The sequence below is a fragment of the Heterocephalus glaber genome, unplaced genomic scaffold (assembly GCF_053883595.1).
Source record: "Heterocephalus glaber isolate CG9 unplaced genomic scaffold, H.glaber_assembly_v1.0 deba00001479, whole genome shotgun sequence".
Lineage (NCBI taxonomy): Eukaryota > Metazoa > Chordata > Mammalia > Rodentia > Bathyergidae > Heterocephalus > Heterocephalus glaber.
The window spans coordinates 9,321,829-9,337,119 of NW_028258316.1; the positions used below are offsets into that span (position 1 = coordinate 9,321,829).

General features: G+C 33.9%; 1 protein-coding gene across 7 annotated transcripts in view; it reads right to left on the reverse strand.

Annotated features, from left to right (window-relative positions):
• The window catches only part of Pbx3 (PBX homeobox 3), a 201,293-nt gene that overhangs the window by 38,058 nt on the left and 147,944 nt on the right, over positions 1–15,291 (reverse strand). For all 7 annotated transcript variants that reach the window (XM_021262051.2, XM_004849367.4, XM_087183192.1 and 4 more), the window contains one exon: positions 11,669–11,910. In XM_021262051.2, coding sequence (XP_021117710.2) covers positions 11,669–11,910 — 242 coding nt within the window. The remainder of the gene's footprint in view (positions 1–11,668; positions 11,911–15,291) is intronic.

Here is a 15,291-nt window from a genome sequence, read left to right on the forward strand (position 1 = left end):
CCTAGGAATAATGGTGTTGAAAGCAAGTTCAGAGAATGGTTAATAGGAATAGAAACAATACATAGAAAAAAAGGGAGAGGATTCAGATTTTTTTTTTTTTTTTTTTTGGCTTGTTGCTGGGGATTGAACCTGGGGCCTCACACACACAAAGCCTAAGTCCTACCACTGAGCTTCCCCAGCCCTACCCCAGAAATTCAGGTTTGAATTAACACATAACATAGGGCCTTATATGTCAAATATTCCAATTGACCTAGAGTAATTTAGCTGTAGTGCGTTCCTTAGTGGGTAGCTGCCATTCCTGTAAAGCAGCTCAGCTCTTCAAAGGAGGAGCAGCTGAAAAATAAGAATCAGACTTAGGTTTCAAACTTTTTAGCTAGCAATCCTCAGACACTGTCTCTTTTAGTTTACCTATCTTCTTCTACATCTAAGTAACTACAGAACTGGGCCTACACTGAAATTCAGTACCTCCTTGGTAAATAAAGCATCAGTCTATATTCCTGAATAAAAAGAACATCCGATGTTTTCATTAAAAAGACAGGATGGGCGCTTCTGCATCTTACTTCACAGATGCTCCTGGTATGACAAGCAGACAGAATGATCATTGATCAAGGAAAGACACATTTTGGAGCTATAATTTCCATGTCCCTATAGAGAGCCTGAACATTGCTCATTTATAGCACATGATAGTTTTTCTAACTGGTGATTAAAGAACTAACCTTTCAAGCACACTGAGTATTTCACTTACTTTAAGCTTTTATAGGGTTTTCCTATTTCCAAGATGCAGTAAAACAAATCCTGCTTACCATTTATCTGAAGTTTTTTAAAGCATTTTATCTAAGAAATTACAAATTCCTTGTGAGCCGTAACCCTGTTATATTTATGGGACTCTTCAGAGTATAGAATATACATAATAACCATCTGATAAACATCTACAAATTGGTGGACTTTTATACTACAATTCAAGAGTGGGGGTAAAGTTGGCTTATCGGTAAATTCGGTAAATTCATTACCCCTGAACCACTATGTGAAGGGTTCTTATTCTGCAGTCCACGGATAGGTTTAGGATGTCTGGGTCCCTCTGAAATCTTATGCAAGTTGTCTGCACATGTGTATTTCTGAGGGATGAATCTGAGGTTATTAGTTTTCTTCTCAGATTCTCAGCCTTATAGTTAAAAAAGGTTAGTGATTATTTTCCTAGGTTATGATAGAAAAAAAATGTAAGGAATTCTGTAGACTAAAACCAGAAGTTCTTCCATAAGGAAACCAAAGTCTTCAAAGGATTATCTTAGGCCAAGTTGAAAACAAGTGGTCATCTGTTCAAAAAATATGTGTAGTTTTTTGTCTTGAACTTGCCCTAAGGACATGGTTATATAATTACAAGGCGTGGTCAAAGAACATAGGAAATGTTTAACTAAAAATAAAATTTATTACAGTAAAAGACTCATGGCCATCAACTCTCCCCCGCAAAAAAAACATACGCACATATACTCTCCTTTGCTTCAAACACACTTATCCCATAGTTCGTGCCACTTTCTGAAGCAGTTCTGGAAGTCCTCTTTCATGAGTATCTTTTCATGGCTGCCTCAATGTCTTCAATTGATTTGATTTCTGTGGTATATATTACATACACAAATAAAAACATTATGATATGTCCTCATCCACCTTACTCATAGAACCTAGCATTGGGCAACCTCTGGCTCTTCCCCAAAGTCAAAATGATTATAAAAGGTAAATGTTTTGAATAAATTCAGGACATCAAGGCAGCCAAGAAAAGACACTCATAAAAGAGGACTTCCAGAACTGCCTTAGAAAGTGGCAAGAATGATGGCATAAGTGTGTTTAAAGCAAAGGAGAGTATTTTGATGGGGGTTCATGGTAATGTATTTTTTACTATAATACATTTTTACATATTCATCATATTTTTTATCATGCCTTATAAATTCCAAATTAAGTAATCTGACAACCTTAGCCTTCATCATCAGTAAAATGAAGAAAATTGAACTGGAACTATTTCTCTAAAATAGGATTAGCAAATTCTGTAGTTACATAGCTAGGGCAATAGAACATTAACAGATGGTACAAAAATACAGTATATATTTGAGAACTGCTGGGTTAAGTAAATTTTCTGTTTTTAATTTTTTGCAGGCCTTCTCATTTCTATGCTAATATGCATAATAAATCTTTAAGGAGAAATAGTGTATACAACTTTATCCAAATATGGCCACAAAACCTCTCTTCTCAGCTGGATGTGATGATGTATGCCTGGGAAGCTGAGCCTGGGCAACAAAGTGACTTAATAATCCCAGCCTGGGCAATGAAGTGACTTAACAACAGCCTATCTCAAAATAAAAAAAAAAAAATTTAAAGACCAGGGATGTAGCTCAGGGTAAAGACCCTGGGTTCAATCCCCAGCACAGGAAAAACAAACAAAGCCCTCTCCTAAAAACTCTTATCTCTGGAGTAGTGCTATCAAACAAAAACGTACAGTGAATCACATACAATATTTTTATAATTCTTAAGGAGCCAACATTTTAAAATTCAGGTGAAATTAATTTTAACAATATATTTTATTTAACCCAAATGAATGAAAATCAAAAGTTATTGAGGTATCCACATTCCTTTGGGTATTCTTTGAAATCCAGTATGTATTTTGTATTTATAACACATCTCAATTGAGACTAAGCTGACTTCAAGTTCTCACTAACTCTGCGTGGTTAGTGGCTAATATATGGTACAGCACAACTCTAGAGCATCTTGTGGACAACAGCCTAAGAAAATTCTTTGGGAAAATAAATAAATATACATATATATGTCATCACACATTCACATAACCGCACTCAGGAGTATCCTTGGTAAAACATTACAAATTACCTCTTATTACACTTCAGCTCTCCAATATTGTGTGTGACAAAATGGGAAGCACAGAAAAAAAACTTCTAGTGCATACCACAGAATGACTGCCTTGAGAAAAAGAATTTGCATGGTTAAATTCTAAGCTGAAGTCATTTTTCTTTTCACAGAATGCCATTTTTACTTGAACACAAAATTGATAAATTCTGATTATCTGCTTGAGTATTTGGCAGATGTTTTCTCAAAAATGAACCAAGTGAGCTTGTCATGTCAAAGAAAACAGCTGGCAAAATTTGTGACAATGATAAAATTTTGAGTTTTCAAATTGAAATTAGAATTTTGGAAACCTGCATCATAGTGAAAGCATGACAGTTTTCTTGTAGATTTTTCAATCAGTTCAGTGTTGATAGTAATAAATATGTTTTGATACTGTACAATGAAATGTGTTAACATTTGGAAGACATGGGTAATTCAGTGAACCAACAGTTTCCAAATGATCAATGCATCATGTTACAAAAACATGCACAGGCAGAAAGTCTACTCAAAGTGCAGACTAGATCAATGGATTTTTAAAGGAACAAAGTATAAACAGTTATGTGATGTGGTTTCAGATTTTACCATGCAACTAACCTTTACAAAACTACAATGTCAAACTTTGGTATAATGTCAAAAGAGAATATCCATAATTATCAAAAAAAAAGCTATTAATATAGTCTTCTCTTTTCCATTGATGTATCAGTGTGAGGCCAGATGTTCCTCATATACTTCAACCATATGACAATAGATTGAATACCAAACCAGATATGAGACACAAGCTGACTCCTACTATGCCTAACATAAAACAGTGTGCAAAAATACAAAAGCATTCTCACTACATCTTCAGATTTCTTTCTGAAAAATACCTGTTTCCATCATTTGAGAAGTAATGGCTTACTATTATCTTTAAATTAATACTTTTAATTTTTCCAGCTTTAATTTCTATTATATAAATATTGATAGATACAATCCACCAAACAAAAGGTCTTAGGGGAGGTCTCCTATAGGTTTTTTTTTTTGGCACCAGGGGTTGAACTCAGGACCTTGCCCTTGCAAGGCAGGCCGCAGAACCAGAGCTAAATCCCCAGCTCTCCTATAGTTTTTAAAGTATAACTCTTATGACTGAAAACTTTTAAGTATTGTATGGAGTACAGAAGCATTTCTAATTTGTACATGTAACTTTGCTAATTCTTACAAACCTAGTCACAGATTATGATAACATATATCTATGATAGGGTATATGTTTTGGGATATAATTCAAGATTCCTATATGAATGATACCTGGGATGTTAGCTCTCTTTAATTTTTGTCTGGCTTAATTTGTTTTTTCCTTCTTTCTTTCTTTCTTTCTTTCTTTCTCTTTCTTTCTTTCTTTCCTTTTTTGGTACTTGGGGCCTTGTGCTTGCAAGGCAAGCAGTGGGACCACTGAGCTAAATCTCTGGCCTTGTCTGGCTTAATTTTAACCTCTCCAAAATGGATGTCTGCCTCTGGTTTCTAAGGAGAATCCAAAGGCTCATATCCAAAGGGTTAAAAGGAAAAAAGTTTCTACATCTAAAAACTCATAATTTCCTAAAACATTTGCTGAATGCCTCACAACTTATTAAGTGAAGCCATCTATGAATGCAAATGCTGATTAGCAATTTGGCAATAGACCAACATTCACAGAATTCAGATAGCTTTTCTTTAAACCAGTAGTTCATACATGATTAATTAGAACATCTCATTTATGTAGTGTGCACTTTAGCTCATTACTCTAAGTAAAATTCGTTAAGTATTTACATTTAGATAATTAAAATCTGGGTACACCCTTAAGAAAGATGCATACACTTTAGGCAAAGTGATTTTTTTCCTTTATACCACTGAAAGTAAATTACAGCCTCATTCACAGCATCATCTGTACCAGTTTCAGAGCAGAGCAGAGCATTGCCTCGCCTCCTACTCAATAAAAGGTACACAATTTTTAACATATAAATGCAGTAGAAATGATCAAATAATTGCAGTGTTGTTTGGAAGATACTAGCACTGATTTGGTTTATGATACAAAATGCTACTTCAAACATCTATTATATCCTCCAAGATATATTATTAAGTAGATGTATGGGGACATTTTCCATTATTTTATTGCTTTTTCAGATGGAAATTCTTTCTGGTCAATGTTCATAATATAAATACTGATACACCTTGGTTAATTGGAATATTTAGGAAATGAGTGTTTTGATTTCTTAAACATCCTAATGAGAGCATTGCAGAAACCTCTTTTTCTTTTAATTCAGCTGTTGAAAACTAGGATGCATTTTGGTGTTTTAAAACATTGCAATAACATAGTTTACATGAAGTATGGAAGACTTCATCTGATAAAAATATTTTCAATCAACTATTATCATGAGATTGTATCCTTGCCATTTGTTCTTTTCCACTTAAAAATTGAAATCAAGTAGTAATTGAAGACTTGAAACATTTGGATTCTGGAGAATGTATCAGTGGTAATTTTTGAGTAATAAAATTATCCCCTTCGTATCTATATATATTTTACTTACAAAACTAAAGTTTTCAGTTTTCTTCATTTATTTGTCAAAAAGATGGTGCTCTTTTCAGTTGCAGATTCAAGATTCAACCTTCTTGTCTTTAAGTTTACATAACTGAATGTAAAACTGTAAAATCAAGACAGTGGGCAAGTGCTGATTGTAGAGGAAGTTTTAAATGATTCAGCGATCAATTCTAAAAATGGAATAAGTCTTCGTAACCATCTAGAGAAGCCAATTATAGATGAGAACACAAGACTCTGTATTTTAAAATCTACTTGGGAAAACAAAGAACAAATCTCTTTTAAAAGGAGATGCCCAGGGCCGGGGATTTAGCTCAGTGGCACTGTGCCTGCCTTGCAAGTGCAAGGTCCTCAGTTCAATCCCCAGTACCAGAAAAATAAATAAGTAAATAAAAGTAGATGCCCAGCCAGGTATGGTAGCACAGGCCTATAGTTCCAGCTACTCAAGAAGCTGAGGCAGGAGAATCATTAGAGCCCAGGAGTTTAAAACCCACCTAAGCAACATAGAGAAATCCCTATCTTAAAAAGTAAAACAATTAAAACATAGATGTTCCTCAAATTTGCAATCATTTTCTAGATGGCTATAGAACCTCACAAGTAACTCTAGCCTAATAAATAGATCTTGTATTTATTGAATGCTTATGAAATCAATAAATTCTTATTTTGGTATAAAAGTCAACACTTAAAGATTCTGTTTAATCCAGTGGAATAAGACTAATATGCTTAAGGAATAGCCATAAAGGTGAAATAGCGGTTGTATCTCAACACTTCTTAACTAATCACATGGTTTAGGATTCCATCTCATGAGGGTTTTATAAGGATTTTATTATATATTTTAAATTATTTGCATGGAGTCTAGAACATAATGCTCAATGAATGGCAGCTGTTATTGACAATGAAAATGGCAATTTTATGAAACTCATATTTTTGTGTGTCATTATTCTATAATCAAGTCCCTACTCTGGTAACCTAATATAGTTCTATCTTCTTACTGACTAAATAAATACAAACATTGCTTTCAAAGAAGTTGAATATGAGTATTCAAATATAAAAATTCATTTTATTAATAAAGTTCATGGTCATAAATATAATTGGTACTAAAAACCAATCAACTTGTAATTTGCAAGAGGAAAAAGGAGGATACTCAAAAACTCCTTCCAGCCAAGGAAAAGCTTTGGCATGAAAGCCAACAAGAAGTAAAATTCTAACCTTGGAGCAAGGAATGAAAAAGCTTGCTTGGAAACATGAAATATAAAGTTTATACTGGATAGGATCCTTCTGTCTATCCCGCTTAACTATTAAGAACAACAAAATGGAATTAGGCATTTGTAGGCTATACAACCTCTAATATGATAACATCAGCATTTTTTAACCCGATACAAACAAAAGGAATTTTGCAAGCAAATAAAAGCACATAATGTGGAGATCCTCAAAAAGTATAGATATGCCTTCACAGCCTTCACAGTGGTTTAGATTTTTTACTCATTCTCCATTCCCCTGTAATCTCTAAATCTTACATTCTTTGCACAGTCTTTTACTACTGCCAAACAGTAACTGATTGGTCTTGAGCACATTCAGTGTATATGCTCAGTTCCAGTGCTTTGCTGGATTTGGGATGAATTCACAAGACATCTGTGAACTCAAGAGCACAGGTTCCCAGATGCTTGGGAAGGGTTGGGACCCTTACAACACTTTTCTCTTCAGCAAAAATGTATTTCAATATAATTATAGTAGATAGCTTTCAATATGTCATCTCTATTACAGCTGCTGTAAATTATAAAGTGAATTGCCTGTATACAAGTATTTCTTCTGGTACAAGCAAAGAGGATAAGCTGCACAGAGTGTGATATATCTTTTCCTTTTAACTGAGAAGAAATGTTGAAGTCAAATTTCATTTGCAAAATGTGTCCATTTCCTTTTGGTAGAGGTTAGGGAAAGCAAGAAAAGCCTTCAATTCTTAAAAACAAGGCCTTCTAGGACCCTTGCTTAAGTTCATTAGGAATTTACCTATTATAACAGTTGGATCTTCAATCATAAAAACATCTTTGAAAAGTACAGTAAAGACACTTTTCAAAACTTGTAGTTAATCAACAAGAAGAGAAGGAATCAGGTTTGCCTATCAGCTAGAGGAATACAATACACCCAAGATAAAGTATTAGAAGACAGCTGCAAGCTTTGCAAACTTGTCACATTTCTGCTGAGTGTCAGAATCAACAAAACAAAAGGAAAAAATAGTTTTGTTTCCTTTTGGGCAGTAGTAATGTTCAAGAGTCAGTCCTACTCTAGTATATATCCTATGCCTCATACTCCAAAAGCATCATAAGTGAATTTAGATAGTTATCATCAAGAATCATTGAATCTGAGCTTATCTAATGGAAATATATGATCAATATGATAAAAAGTTCAACATATGAACTTTTTCTGGGGGACAAAGGATTTTAAAGACAATAACCATCTTTAATACACACGCACATATGTGCACACACCCATGCATACACAATTCAGCCTTGCAGGTTGGATATAATTTTGCTCAAACTGTAGCTTCTGGTCTGTTTAGCTTTGTATGTATGGTGGTGCTTACAAGGTACTTTAATTTACTGCAGTGGTGGTGTTTGTTAATTTTATGGCAATCTAAGTCTAAACAGGCTTCAGATACATTTTCATTATAGCTTCACTGAAAACATGGTAGAGTGAATAACTAAAATTCCAATATAGTTTATTTCTTTTAGTAATACTCAATGCAGCTCTGTAATGAAGCCTATATCTTAACATGTATGTTCTTTCTATTTACTGATAAGCCTTCTGTCACTCAGAATATTCATGATCACTTTTACAAAGAAAAAACAATTTTTTGAAAAAAATTAAAATATTTTTCCACATTCTTTGTCTCCATTTCAAATATAATCCACCATGGGCAAATTCAATAAAATCAAAATATACTTAAATTATTTACCAATTCTACATGGGTAGATGCAAAATTTAATGGACAAGGATGGCATATTGTCAAAAACTGATTTCAATACCTGATTCTAATACTAACCAATAAGTGACACTGAACAAATCATTTAATCCATGAATCTCATTTTTTCATCTATAGAAGGAAATTACAATATTATCTATTTTAGAAATTCTATCCCTTTACTTCACACTGCCCTGTTTAGTCCTTCTAGTAACATCACAGTATATCCCTGAAAGGTCCATATGTTTTTGTACCCTAAAGAATTGAAAGAAAAAGTTGACTTTTTGTGGCAAAAATCATTAATCCTAATAACATAGGGAACTACAGACAGAAGAGCTATAAAAGCTAGGTCCAAAGATAACAAGAGAATTAAATGCTGCCATATCATTTCTAAAACAATTCAAAACCTATAGAGAAAAGTTTGTAAAATAAAATTCTGCTGATTCTGCCAACTGATCATCATACCATGTTTATTTTTTGTCCATAATATTGCATAAATTTTATATATTTTTGCTTCTGAAAGGAAAATATACATCTAAATGGTTATTAGGTTACTGACTATATCTAGAAATATGATTCATGATATTTTACATTTATTTCCCAATTTTATACTTACTACAAAAACACGAAAAAATAGCTTAAGTGATATAGAACCTATGTGTAAGTAAAATAACAAAAACAAAACAACCACCCTGCCCCCCACAAAAATCCTGGTGATTTAATTCCGGTATTAGCTGAGATTAGGATTACTAAAATTATCAGGGGAATCTTTTAGGGTATTTCTAAAGCTATGAGGCTTAAATCCTTGCCATTGACTGATGCCAGCCAGCTGTGCCAAACTTTCAAAGGAGAAAGGAATAAGGCAGGTATACAAAAACATGGCTAAGGATAACAAGAAACCACCTTAATTCTTCAGCCAAAAAGAGTGCCATTTGGCCCCTAATATTATATTGTACATATTTCCAGGCAAGGTGAATGGTTGTATTTACCTAGTAAATATGTATAGATGTATTTAACATAAAGTTATGCAATTAGAATTATATTACAAATCAGAACCATTTTCTACTGTTTATGCTCAAGGCAAACTTTTCAACCATGACTTATTTTGTTTACACTCAATTATTCATATGTCAGATAAGAAAGCTAGACTTTTTTCATATATATGTATATAATTTTTCCAAAAGTCTTATTTGTACATTTTGCACCAAAATTTATTCCTACAAATGAGATACACTTTTAGATCCCAGAAAGTCTTTATTTGAAAAAATAGAAAGCATTTTATAGTATTAATTTACATTTCATTTTAAGATCAAACACTATATAAATCTTTCTTCCCTCCCTCAAAACACACCCCTGGGACAGAATTCAGCATTGAATACCATCATATACAGAATATGAGAAAAGGCAATGGAGTTGAGGAAGAAATATAATACAAGTGAAACTATTTAGGAAACTTACAAGAAAACCAGTATTAAAACTGAACATGGGTTGTCAAGGATTAGTGGAGAGAGATGGAGGGAGAGAAAGGGGTGAATAATAGTACAGAGGTTCCTTAGGGCAATGAAAATATTCTACATGATCCTATTAGCTTGTATGATTGTACAAATCCATAAAATGCACATCATCAAGAGTGAACCCTAATGTAAGCTTTGGACTTTGGGTGATGACATGTCAATGCAGATCCATCAACTGTAAAAAATGTATCACTCTGATAGGAAATGCTGATAATGAGCAAGGCTATGCATATGTAACAGCAGGGAGTATATGAGGTATGTCTGTAATTGCCTCATAATTTTACTGTGAACCTAAAATTGCTCTAAACAGAAAAAGTCTTTAAAAAAAAATAACTCACCAGGACCCTCAACAGTATAGTATATGGACTTTAAGAAGTAATTGCCCATACAATAAAGTATTTATAGGTGAAATTATACCATGACTAAGACTTGCTTTTAAATTTTCCACCAGAAAGTCAAGGGGAGAAGTAAACAAAATAAGATTTGCAAAATGTTATTTTTGGTTGAATCCTATGAAATTATCAATATGCAACTTTTTTGTTTCTGAGACACGGTCTTCCTATAATTATGCTGCCCAGTCTACTCTTGGAACCCCTGTGCCATTGCTGTCTCAGCATCCCAAGCAACCAGAACAGGGCCTGGGATTTAACTCAGTGGTTCTGCTTCCTGCCTCGCAAGCACAAGTTCCTGATCCCCATGACCAAAAAAAAAAAATAACACCAAGTAACCAGAACTACAGATCCATAATCTGTCTGACCCCAAAACTTGGTAATTTCATAGGATTCAACCCAATACTATTTCCTTATTTTTGTGTATTTAAAAGTTTCCTTTAGAATGGTTTTTGAAATTATTTTCAAATGAAAATTCTAACCAAATGAGAATTCCTCAAACTAAGAAGCATTTTAGCCTTAAACTAAATATTTTTAAAATGAACCACCATTTTACTGTGTTAGATTGAATCTAGAACTCACTTTTTCTTCTCCATATTTTAACATCTCTGAAATTTGGAAGCATTTTGAGGTTAATGGAATGCTATACTTAAATTGGCAGGGCTGATGTTCTTCTTGGTGGTACATAAAACAATAACACAGCTTAAATTCAAAGATACCTTAGATTCAATGAAGCACAGTGAATAATTGCTGAGCACAGAATTTTTAATCCTTATTTTCTTTGTAATCATAAATTTAGCACATAACATCTAGCATATTCTATCCTAACATACCCATAATTATCGTGGGAGGTCTTATCCTCAGAAAGACAGGCCAGAACCTGCTTACTTTGTGAAGTTAGCTCTCTTCCCTATATAGTAGTCTGGCACAATCTGTAAGAATTAATTCCTAGGAGGATTCTAGAGCTCATAGTACAGGAAATAAAAGCTCACTATGCAATTCCTCCCTTTAAAAATTGTTAAAGTTCATGAACAAAGCCAGAACATACAATGTAATTTTACAAAGCTCTGAAGGTCACCAGTAAGCCTAGGGGGTTGGGAGAAGATGACTGCAGGTGTGGTAGTAAAGGCTCGTGCATGTGAATAAATAAAACTAAAACAAGTAGGTGGAATATGACAGGGTTAGCTTCACCTCCAAAATCTCAACAGGTCTTCATTTCATGAATCCAGCAACTCACTTGGATCTTGGCATTGCCCTTATATATTTTGCTCTTCATGTTAACATCTACCCCTCGCAGCCCTGGGAATTGTTAGCACTATCTAGTAGAAGAGCAATAGAGGGTTTGTGCAGGACTACGAGAGTGGCGGCTGCTGACCTGTTCATATTTCTCCAGTTCTGTGTGATAGATTTGTCTGATCTGGGTCAATTTGGCTCTGTAATCTGAGTGTTCAATAGAGTTATCTGAAGAACCTCCAGAGGCTGCCGCGGCTGCAGCTGCTGCCGCCGATCCCCCACCTTTCTCAGGACCTGAAACCCCTTCTGCCAAAAGCATATTGTCCAGTCTCATTAGCTGGGGATCGGGAGGGTCTTCCTCCTGGGCTCCTCTGATGCTGAGACCTTCAAGGAAAAGAGAGACAGAGAAGAAGCGAGAAACAGAGGACAAACAGTGTGAGTATTTTGTTTATTTAAGAAAATAATCAAACAACATCAGTGTACTACAACTCATGCTGAGAACTTCATTACTCACATTTGATCAATATGTATAAGTATGAAAATTACTTTAAAAATAATATTGACATGCATGCTAGAATTTCTAATGCTTCCCCAAATTATCCCATATTGGATTCTTAAAAAAAGGTAACCTTGACTTCTTGGAATAAGCTAATCATACAAGCTTTTTACATTTAGATGATTTAAACATAAAATGGAAAAGGGGAAAATTGAGAGTTTAAAGAAAGAAAATAATTTCAGGAATATTAAAAAAAAGCATTCAAGAGGTGGTTACTCCATCTCTGTTCAATTGGAGAAACATAATTAAAATTCTCATAAATTAATCCACAAGCTAGATCCAAAAACTAGAAAATAAACAGGACTAGATGGCTTTCCCATCATGTAATTTCAGAAGAAAATACATAAAATGAGGTACTAGCTATAATTACCATATATATATAGCTATAATTACTATATATATGTATGTATGTATTTATGTATTTATGCAATTGTCAGCAAACTATAAAACCAGGTAACTAAATACAGTATTAAAAATGTGCCACTGACATGGCAATACAGTGCTGGGCACAGTAGTCTCAATCTAAGTTTGCTTTTAAATCAAGAACTTCCCAAGTGATGCCCAGTCAGCAACCTCTTCTGAGTACTATAGATCATAGCTGACAATTCATAGGTTTAATCAGGTCATACAGGCTTTCTGCCAAGATGTTTTCAACAACACAGAAGACAAAATTCTAAAATAATTATCATGGTATAAAAAGCACTGGAGTCATGACAGCTCAAAATCAGCATTTTCATTAATGTGTAACACAATCTAAAATATCCCAGCCCAATTAACCTCTGTAAATCTGTTTAAATGCAGGTTCCCCACACTAGTTATGAGGCTTCTTGGGAAAGAGGGGGAGAGGAAATTGGCATCTTGCATGTTTGCATTTGGATTCTGCCTTTTACATCTGTGCCTGTTATTGTTTATCCACAGTGGTACACACTCTGCGTCTACTGCAACTTACATGACAGTAACATCTATAAGCTGCCAAGTACTCAACTGATCACCAGCTCTGTGACTTTATATGCTAACCTAAAACTACCATCAATTCTTTTAAGAAGAGACTTCATTCGTAGGTGTCCTGAATTACACCCACAGCATGACAGAGCTCTTGGCTGTCTTAACACAAACACACAACTTTAATTTCCTCCCCCCAAATACTTTAAAGATGTCATTTTTCATTTAAAAGTACATTTCAGAATAATTTCAAGTGGATAATAAAACTAACTCACAATAATTTAAAATTTTATCTGTTACCTATTCAAAGGCAAATAGATAAACTAAAATATACTAAGACAATAAATTCATGTAGGGAAACAAGAGTCTTATGTATGACTCTTACAGGATAAAAATCCCTATCAATGCAATGTTGAAAACCAATTTGGTTATTTCTTTTAGAACAACAACAACAACAACAACAAAACCCTGCCTAATACTGATCTAGAATGGCCTCCTATTGGTTAAATTGGTGTTTTTAATTTAATATCTTTTATTTTCTTCTCTTCTAATTCACTAAGACATTTTAAATGCAATAATCTCATGGCCTGGACATGCTCATAGTTCATACAACACGTTTTCTGTGTCCCTGGCATGCAGTGAGGGCTTACTAAGTAATCTTTTTTCTTGCACTTTGGGCTGTTTCATTCTGCAATATTGGTTTGGGAGTTCCCTAAGTTTCTCCTTTTTAAACTCAATTGTTGCTTATATTTTTGTATATTTGTCATTTCTTTATTGTATTTACAGACAAAGGTGCTTCACCTAGAAATGTGTTTTTTATCTACCTTCAAGGTTCCACCAGCTTTCTAATTTTTCCTTTGTACTTAACCACACTGATTTTTTTTCCCTATGGACATATGATGAGTTTAACAGAAGATCAACAGCCGTAGTTGATTACAAAGTGACTACATTCCTCTGTACTTCCCTGTACAAGTGCAACAGAAAAGAGAAGATGCTCCATGACTAATCACGGGGAAGCAAATCACAGGGCAGAGAGAAGGAAATTCATCAGAAATCCAAAAGGCTCAAACTAATTTCCCATCTATGATATTTATATGCAACTTAATATGTATATAAACCATCATCACTATTCTAGTAGGAAGCCCTTAAGCTCAATAGCAGTGGAGGCAAGAATAATTTTCAGTATAAGCTAACAGCTAATACAACATTTTCCTCTTGTGATAAAAAATATTTTATTCTTAAAATCCTACGTAAATCAATATGTGTTTGTCTCAAGAAAAAGGAAAAATGTTTTAATACAATCAATCCTTCTATATTTACTTTATAAATTACGTGCATCAAATCTCATCAGAAAAATAATTTCCTCACAAAAGGTTCATACTCCACCGGATGAAAAGTACTAGAGCACTTTGCAATTAGGCAGTACTGAGTAAACTATCAATAATGAAGTCATTTTAATAACTATAGTTTGAAAAGTGAATCAGATTTTTTTCTCCATTAAACGAAGTCATAGTAATTAGAGCTCTAAGTACTAATACCTGATTTCTAAAATTATTTACCATTTGAATGTTTATTTTCTTATTTTACATCCGAGTAACTATTTTATTCTTAATCCTCCCTATTCACGAATCCACGTAATTACTTAGCTTACTAACCTTCCAAAATCACACTTGTCTTCCAATCACAATACCTACTCCTCTGGGTACCTATACACATTGTAATGAGCCTAAATTGGCAAGGGTTATAATGAATCAGACTGTGTGGTGATCACAAGATCCTGACACCTTCACTGAAACTTGGTAAAAATAATAATTTAAAAATTGGGTTATTCTTGCTTTTTATGCAAAACGTATGTATGCTGAAGTATATAAACAGGTTTATAAAGTTTTACACCTGAGCTCTTTGGTCATCACAGCATTATAAAGTTGGGGGAAAAAACATCAACAAACCTATTTGCAGTCTACTTATAACCACAACATTCATTTCAGTATCTCTAAGATTTAGACAAATCATACAAACACAGTAAAACATTGTTTAACAATGAACTTGGCTTTGTTATAAGCCCACAGTTTTTGCATATCTTTCAGCAAATCCTAATTAGCTGTCTTTCAACATGCTGTGCACCTGCCCCACAGATAATGGGAGAGAGCATCTGCATAGATGACTGCATTCCGAGGGCAATAAATAAATTACGGGTCAAAATTATTACAAAGCTTTCTCCGAATAAACGCATACCCTTCACAATACTATGCTGCAGATGTGAAAAG